The sequence below is a fragment of the Cicer arietinum genome, chromosome 4 (assembly GCF_000331145.2).
Source record: "Cicer arietinum cultivar CDC Frontier isolate Library 1 chromosome 4, Cicar.CDCFrontier_v2.0, whole genome shotgun sequence".
NCBI lineage: Eukaryota > Viridiplantae > Streptophyta > Magnoliopsida > Fabales > Fabaceae > Cicer > Cicer arietinum.
Genome location: NC_021163.2, coordinates 58,784,281 through 58,793,174, shown reverse-complemented (window position 1 = coordinate 58,793,174; position 8,894 = coordinate 58,784,281). Strand labels below are relative to the sequence as shown.

Here is an 8,894-nt window from a genome sequence, read left to right as displayed (position 1 = left end):
ATATATATATATATATATATATATATATATATATATATATATATATATATATATATATATAACATAAAAATTGTAGTTAATTTATGAGTTAGATATAATTTCATATATTCAACAGAGATATCATGAAAAAACCCTAATTTATTGTTTTTATAGAAACAACAATGAAAAGAAAAGAACATAAGTAGATGAACAAAACAAATATTTATTAATATCAATGGTTGATAAATGAGCAAGCCAAAGTAAAAAAAAAGTGAAAAATCAAAAAATCAAAAAATTAAGTTCATATATATTTTCAATGAAACTTAATAAACAACCTGGAAGCTCCCATGGCTCAGATTTGTTGAGATCTACTTCACCAATTGCTTTGCAACTAAAATCAGAATCTGAAATCTTGTTTACAAGATAGTAAGTGATGAGTTCTTCATCGGTCGGATGAAATCGAAAACCGGGAGGTAGGGTTTCCTCTTTTGCAAGAGGAATTCCTTCAATTTCCATCCCCTTCCCTTCTTTGTTAATAACCTCTTTGTTCTTCTGTAACACACAAAAAGTGTCATCATGTACAAATATTTGTTGTTTTTATGAGCTTCAAATTTTGTCCAAATTTAAAAGGTGTATAAAGTGTTAAGAAAATTAAATATAAGGCTTTATAAATAAATATTTCAAAAATAAAAAATAAAAATAAAGAAAAGCTATGTGCAAAAGTTTGAGCATGTATTTGATATTGATGACTTTGCTTACTTGCATGGAGAGACAAACTCTTTGTTTGGTTATCGTTTTGATGATTTATAGGAGCTAACTTATTTGAGGGTAAGTGCAATTAATATATATCACCATGCATGAAGAATTTATCTAAGTACAAAGTCATTGAAGAAAACAAGGTCAAGTGTGTTTGTGAAGTTTTCACCAAATGTGGGTCTTTACCTTCAACTTGAGAACTACAGCTGTAATTTCCAAGAAAGATACCTAGTGAGTTGAATTCACTTTTTTTTTATAAGCAAAAAAAAATATTATTTAAGTGAGCACGAATGGTACACTAATTTTTACGATTATTTGATAAATTTAGATTTAGAATCATAGTAGAAATAGCTATTCATCTTTTATGAAGAATTCGAATTTAATTATCATGCTAGTATATAAAAAAAGAGCTCTAAAACTTTTACGTAAATACTAGATTTTGGATATGTGCTAAGCACGAAAAAATTATATTTTAAGAGTAATGATTATTAAATATTTTGAATAAAATTATATTTGACATTATAAAAAATTTATAACTTTAGTAAAAAAAATTAGAACTAAAATTATAAAACCAATCAATATATGTTTTAAGACAATATACTATAGAATATAAAATATTGCACAAGGTACCATTGATTTGTGGAAGTCTAAACCAAGACTTTGATAAAAGAAAATAGAAGTATTAATAATAATATTTTATGATAATGTTATTTAAATTTAATCTTTCTTATTTTTTAATTAAGATGTAACTTTTTTTAATTATGTTAATGTTTTTTTTACACTTGTGATGCCATTTTAATCAAGATGGATCTGACTCTGTTCCATTTAAGTTCCATTGCTTGCTGGTGGGATCCAATATGAGGAGATATGAAACTTAGATATGTATGGCTCTCTTCCTAATAAAATTTTGTGTTGAGATGCCCTAATTATAATCAAGCCAAAAGATTCATTGTGGTGGAGATATATCTATTTATTGTCTTTGGGATAGATGATGATTGTGCTTGGTTCCCAAAGAATGTTAGTGTTCAATTAGAACATTGTGAGGCTATTTATTTTGGAGTGATCAACTGCGGAAATGGATTATGATACAATTGGTGGCTTTAACACTATGAAGGATAGTTTGCATGTGAACATTATTGATCCTAATTTGAAAAAGGAATGGTATGTTTTATGGCACACAATTGTTACCTCCAAAGTACAAGTGTGTTTGGATTGAGACTCGTGCTTTGGAAACTTCCCACTTGTGACTAGCTCGTTAAAAAGGAATGATAGATGGTGTTGAAACAAAATTCTTTAATAAAAATATTTTAACGATAATAAATATCTAATTAATAATGATTTGATTAAATGATTTAATAAGTGTTTTTTAGTGTATTAATCGTAAGACATGTTTTTATTAAACTTAAATAAGTTTTTGAAACGTCATCCTCAAAATTGAAAGTGTAAATCATTAGTTTTATTAATTAAAGAAATGAGGATATTCATTGATGACAATCATATGACACAAAGAACAAAAGGAATGTTGCTTTTATTATTCAAATAAAAAGAATGTGAGTCGTGGTATAAAAGAACATATCATATGACTCAAAGAATAAAAAGAATATTGTGAAAGAGACAAACTTACATTGTTCGCGTACGCAAAGACAAATTCACTATTTATGATGATTTGATTTTGTTTTTCAATCATACTCATGCACGTTCTTCAAAGTTGAGAACATTCAAACATGAAGACGTTGATAAAATAATGTTCTACACTACAAATACAAATGACAACTCATTGATCCTACTTTACTACTCATGATAGATTATCTCAAGCTGTCAAGAGGATGATCAAGCTCATATACTATGTTCATAACAAAAGAGGATGTCTTTGTTCTAATGAGAACACATTCAGTTAAAGCAGATAATGTTCATAAGCATCCTCAAATAAGAGGATGATTGCCAAGAAATAAGACGATGTCTACCCAAATTGCAGATGGCGTTTAAGCAATAAGGAGTCTTCATAAGTCTATAAATAGAAAGTGCTTCCAATTGCAATCTCCAAGAGACTACAATCAAACATATTTTACTTTTTTAAGTAAAAAGCTATAAAAGGTCTCTTCAATTTTTAAGAAACACACTACTACTCTTTGTCATATTTTTTTAGGATCAAAATTTTGAGTGTGTTCTTAGTTCAGTCTATTTCAATAATAGTGTTGTGATCAGATCTAAAACAAATCATCATTATTGTAAACATTATCAAGTTTGCCTAGTTGGAAGAAAACTTAAGTGATTTGTGGGAGCCTGTTGAGACTGAGAAAATACAAATGTATAATGAAGTGTGAAAATCTCACAAGTTGTTAGGACTAGATTAGTCTATGTTGAGTAAACCATGATATTTCTTTTGTGTGATTTCCATACTTTTATCTTTTATTACTCTATTATTTCATTGAATCACACTACTATCAAGTTGATATAATGATATTTTTGAACCTTTTCAAAATACAAGTAGGTTCATCATAAAAACTTTAGTTTAACGACCTTTAATATGATTACAAAGTGGTTATGTTGACCTTGATATAATTGGTTAAGGGTACCTTGTGTACTCTATACAATTTATTTTGTTTATAAAACAAAATTGTTTGGGGTAACGAGTTTTTCTTGCATTAAGTCCTTTAATTGTTGATTTTTTTTCAATGGTAGGTTAGATATATTATGTATTGGAAAGATTCTCGGTTTATTAGCGTTTTGGAGCTTGCACAAATGTTTTATACACATATCAATCATAATCTAATGCTTTCTTTTCTTGCACTTTGAAAAATCTAGTCTCAATTGTCATGTTTACATGTTATGAAAGATGATTCATAAATTATTAAAATATATGAGAGAATGGAGAAATCATCTATATGTCGGGTGGCATGGGATATGATTCTTGACAACAATATGTCTCTACATTTTAGTATTGAATTGCTTCTCGTTTGAGTATACATGATTAGTATAACTTTTACACTCAATTTTTTAATTAAAAATACACATGTCATAGTCTTTTAAAGTAATTTTTTATTTAATTTTTTATTTATAAAATAGTAATTCGTATTTAAAAATAATTACATCATTTATGTTGAATTAACTCTCATTTCTCATCCACTTTTCTTTCTTATTTTTTAACTCAACTTTTCTTATTTCTTTATCTTATGTAAAAATGTGAGTGATTTGAACCGTAGGCGTTTCCAGCTTGGGACGATTCAATAATCTTTGCTAGGTCGAGTGTTGCGATCCGATTCTCTATAAAAAAAAATGTTGTTCAAACCGTTGTTGTTATTCGTGAGGATTTACAACTGCTACTTAACATATTTTGTGGCTATTATAAAACCGCTATAATATTCCATAATAATTTTAGCTAAAATTAGATTATGTCATATCCAATTGTTGCCGCTACGCTAATTATGTGACATTTTGTTATCACCATAAACTTTGAAGCATATTATTTTTAAAACTATTGAAATGGTTGATGACGGCCGTAAAAATATTCTTTTTTTGGTTTGCATTTTTAAAAAAAATTAGTTGTTTATTAAAATAAATATGAATCTAAATTTAAAATACAATCATATATATAAACTGAAGTAATAATATCAATTACAAGAAATTGAAGTTTAAATTGTGATTCTCTTTTTAAAATATTAATTTATGTTTTTAATTTAAATTAATTTAAGATCAATTTTAGTTACTTATGAAAATTTGAAGAACGTTTTTTGTTAGTAAAAAATAAATGAAATAAATTATTTCTATGTGATTAATGATAGTGAGCGAAAAATAATAAAAAAATAGACATAATAGAATCACACAATGATATATCCTAGTTCACCGATGGTAGGCTACATCTAGTTCTCACAATTTGTGAGTTTTTCACTAATGTGTTTCACAGAAGAACATTCTTGATTTTACACAATTTTTTCTTGATCAATTACATCATTCAGTTTTCAACCTTAAATTTTTTTTTACAAATACATTTCAATTCAAAAAGGATTTTTTACACAACATTTTAATCACAAAAAAAATTGATTTTTACACAATACTCTAACTGTCTTTAAGAAATAATCTTGAGTTTCAAATGAAATTATGAAAAAAAATTGTAGAATTGAAATCTACTCAACACTTGTTTGAGATTGATTATCACCAATAACTCAATAAAAAGATCATTGAATCTAGTGCAAGAGAATTGAAGTTAAGAGTTTATTTATTTATTTTTGGAGTATGATTGTTTTAATGATGAATTGATTGCAGTGAAAATCCTTGTTGTTGTATTCACCTTGATGTTCTTTTTATAGACGCGATGAAAGTTAAAGACAATGCATATAGCCGTTATTGATCCAGTTGTTCAAAGTGATAGTTAATAAACACATGTTTTATTTTATCTAAAACGTTCTTCCTTTGTGCTTGAATGAATACTATGACTGAGATCTTTAACAGTTGTTTGGTGTTAGTTTTCTGTCTTGCACACAAGTTGGACTTTCTGCAAAAGGTGCAACATTAATGTCATTTTCATCAGTGATGTCTTAGTTGTACTTGTTCATAAGCGGAGATTAATCTGGTTATTGTTCTTGATGTTGCTTAATTTGCTTCTTTTAGCTAACCTTTTGGGTTTGATCATTATTCTAAGTTGCTTTGATATTCGTTTTACTTAAGATATGCATTTTGGGAAATGATTCATTTCATTTTTATCTTTATAATGAATTATTTATAATGATCTTGATTGATTATAATGATATTGTCAAAAACTAAAATGATCTATTGGTTTGTCCAGATTAGTGCTCTTATGAACCAAAATGATTTTGGTTTGTCTAGATTGATATTCTTATAAACCAGAATGTTCTTTTATACACAGGAATTATCTTGATTATTGTGTAGGTGTACTTGATTACTTAATACACTAAAAAACACACGTTAAATAGCAACACAATCAGAATCATGATTAAACATTAATTAACTTATTTATTTATCTTCAATAAATTTGATTTGTGATTTTGCTTCTAACATAAATATCATTTATATAATTCTCATATACAAAACCTCATTGAATCCAATAGTAAGTCGAAAAATATACATATTCATACACCGTCACACATAAAATAGAAGTATAATGGTTTAAACATATAAAATAAATATAGGAATGAACATAAATACATTAATTCAATGAATTTAAATTATATATACACCACTTGGCATATTCCATCATATTTTAGAAGTACCATAAAAAAAATCAATTCAGTTTATATTTTCTCACTCTCAATGTTGTATTTTCAGTTTACATTAGTCAAACCATGATATAAAACAAAATAGAAATAAAGACAAAAACTGCAACTAAATTTGCTTTTTGTTATTTAAAAAAACTTGTAGTTATAATTTTTTTCAACGGATATCATTTGGATATAATATTAGGTGTTATTGTTTGCATCCAAGCAATTATGCAAGTTCATAAAGATTCTAGAAGTAGAGGAAGACAAATGCATGGACAGGTGTGGCCTACTTGTTCTTTACTTAAAAATTATAACACAATAAAAAATTTAAGCTTCATGCATACTCTATTCTCATATTCATGTAAACAAAAATAATTAGGGTTTTGTCGGTATGATCAAAATTGTTTGTTTTTCTTCTAACTAATTGTAGTTAGATTCTTTGACCTCTAGAAGACACCACAAAATATCCTCACAAATTAAACTTTAAGTCTATTAAGAGGTTAATTCTCGAATCAAAAATTAAACATTCAAAGTTATCTCTGAGTGTTTGTATATTTTATATCAAACCAAATTTATATTTTTTTTTTTATTATACAATTTACCTTTCAAGTTTAGATTATATTACTTTTTTACAATTTAATTTGTTGTTAGAACACTTAGTTATCACCAATAGTGGATCTATGTACAACATTGTATAAGGCTATTGCCCCCACAAAGAAAATAAATATTATGACTTGAAAAGTATAATAACTCTTATTTTATCTCCATAAAAATGAGTTGTTGTCCTCTAATTCAATTTTTTGCTAGAAAATAAATGTAAAATTTATAGATAAATGTTAACCTATGCTCCAATGACACATTTTATGGTATCAAATGTATACTTGTTTTTTTTTTTTTTGGAACTAATGTATTCAATCCTTGAAATAAAAATACATGTTAGCAAGACCATAAAATATAAGAGATAAAATAAAACAAATTGGTACTACTAATTTTAATTATTTATTCTTGTAATTTTTATGACTCGTCTAACATTAAACACACGCAATGATACAAAATACATCATATTTTATAAAGGAACTTTTTTTCTTTGATGATGGTATTATAGTTTTTTTTTTTCTTTTGCCTTTCAAAGTTTTTTTGGATCCGCCACCGATGAAACACAAAGTGCTAAAGTTTGTAATATGATCACAAAAACAGACTTTGTACTTTGTCATGTTGTAATTGGATTTTTGTAAGAGTAGGTTAACATATACAAATCAATCATATATGCCATTATTAATCACATATATATCCTTCGACACGTATTAATTATCTATCACATTCATAACAACAAAATTTTAAAAAAGTGTCACTTTTTATTTTTTAATATACCATTAATTATTTTATTGTAATCCTATTCGAAAGTAATTATATATTTTATTGAAGAGAGATAAATATAAATTTATTTGTAATTGTTTAATAAATTTTAAAGTCATTTTATATTTATTTTTTATAAAAAAAAACCATATAGTTGATAAGGCTTAGTTTAAAGTGTCCTGGTTTTTTAGCATTGTTTGTTATTTGATTTGGTCAAGTTTGTAGTCTAAGTTTGTTTCCTTAATTCTAGCTAGAACGTGGGCTGTAGTCTGTTATGGCACATTTGTTCTTTTCTATTTATTAGTTGCACTTTCACAAGGAATAAATGAGTAATTCTCAGAACTGTTATTTTGCTTTCTCTTGAACTCTTGTTGCATCCAACAATCTGAGTTGAAGTGTCAAGGCAATGCTCGGGTGAAGAGAGCTCAGCTCAATCGTCTACACCGAGATTTTGAGGTCTTAGCAATGAAGCAGGGTGAATCGATCACTGATTATTTTGGTCGAGTAATGACGGTTGCAAACGACATGAGGAATTATGGGGAAGATGTGGATGATGTCAAGATCGTTGAGAAGATTTTGAGAACCCTCGCTGAGAAGTGGAACTACATTGTTTGTTCCATTGAGGAGGCCAAGGACATTGATCGCTATCAGTGGATGCCTTGCAAAGTTCTCTGCTTGTTCATGAGCAAAAGTTCAAAGGAAGTGGAGAAGATGAGCATGTTTTGAAGGTAACTCATGAAGAAAGATATGGTGGAAGGGGACGAGGAAGAGCTGCTTTCCGAGGAGGTCGGGGACAAGGTAGAGGCAGGGGTAGCCAACCAATGAGTAAGGAAACAGTTGAGTGTTACAAGTGTCATAAGCTTGGACACTTCCAGTACGAGTGCCAAGCAAACTATGCTGGTTTGGAGGAATCAGAAGAGATGGTGCTAATGGCGTATGTTGACACGCTTGAAGATGATCGAAATGTTGAGTGGTACATTGACTCTGGGTGCAGTAATCACATGTGTGGTGATTCATCACTCTTCTGTGAGTTAGAAGAAGGGTTCAATAAGGTGGTTAGATTTGGGAATTATGCAAGTATGAACGTTGTTGGAAAAGGAAGTGTTCGGTTGACTGTAAAAGGAGTAAATCACCTTGTACGTGATGTCTATTATGTGCCCGGTTTGAAGAATAATCTTCTCAGTGTTGGGCAGCTGCAAGAAAGAGGTTTGGCTGTACTAATGAAGTCAAATGAATGTAGAATTTATCATGACACAAAAGGTTTGGTGTTCCAAACCAACATGACAGCAAATCAAATGTTCGTGTTGTTATCAAGCATTCAATCATTTGAAACGTCATCCTCAAAATTGAAAGTGTAAATCATTAGTTTTATTAATTAAAGAAATGAGGATATTCATTGATGACAATCATATGACACAAAGAACAAAAGGAATGTTGCTTTTATTATTCAAATAAAAAGAATGTGAGTCGTGGTATAAAAGAACATATCATATGACTCAAAGAATAAAAAGAATATTGTGAAAGAGACAAACTTACATTGTTCGCGTACGCAAAGACAAATTCACTATTTATGATGATTTGATTTTG

General features: G+C 28.2%; 2 protein-coding genes across 2 annotated transcripts in view; one reads left to right on the top strand and one right to left on the bottom strand.

The window, feature by feature from the left end:
* Positions 1 to 840, bottom strand: part of NAC35 (NAC domain-containing protein) — a 3,105-nt gene extending 2,265 nt beyond the window's left edge. Inside the window, exons 1-2 of the mRNA XM_004498490.4 lie at positions 739 to 840; positions 315 to 531 (exon numbers count right to left, since the gene is read on the bottom strand). Of these exons, the coding sequence (XP_004498547.1) occupies positions 315 to 531; positions 739 to 744 (223 nt within the window). The 5' untranslated portion in view covers positions 745 to 840. The remainder of the gene's footprint in view (positions 1 to 314; positions 532 to 738) is intronic.
* Positions 841 to 7,772: 6,932 nt separating this feature from the next.
* On the top strand, positions 7,773 to 8,665 carry LOC140920123 (uncharacterized). The gene is made up of 2 exons (XM_073367453.1): positions 7,773 to 7,916; positions 8,000 to 8,665. Exons 1-2 carry the CDS (start codon positions 7,773 to 7,775, stop codon positions 8,663 to 8,665), a joined length of 810 nt encoding a protein of 269 aa, XP_073223554.1.
* Positions 8,666 to 8,894: the final 229 nt, after the last annotated feature.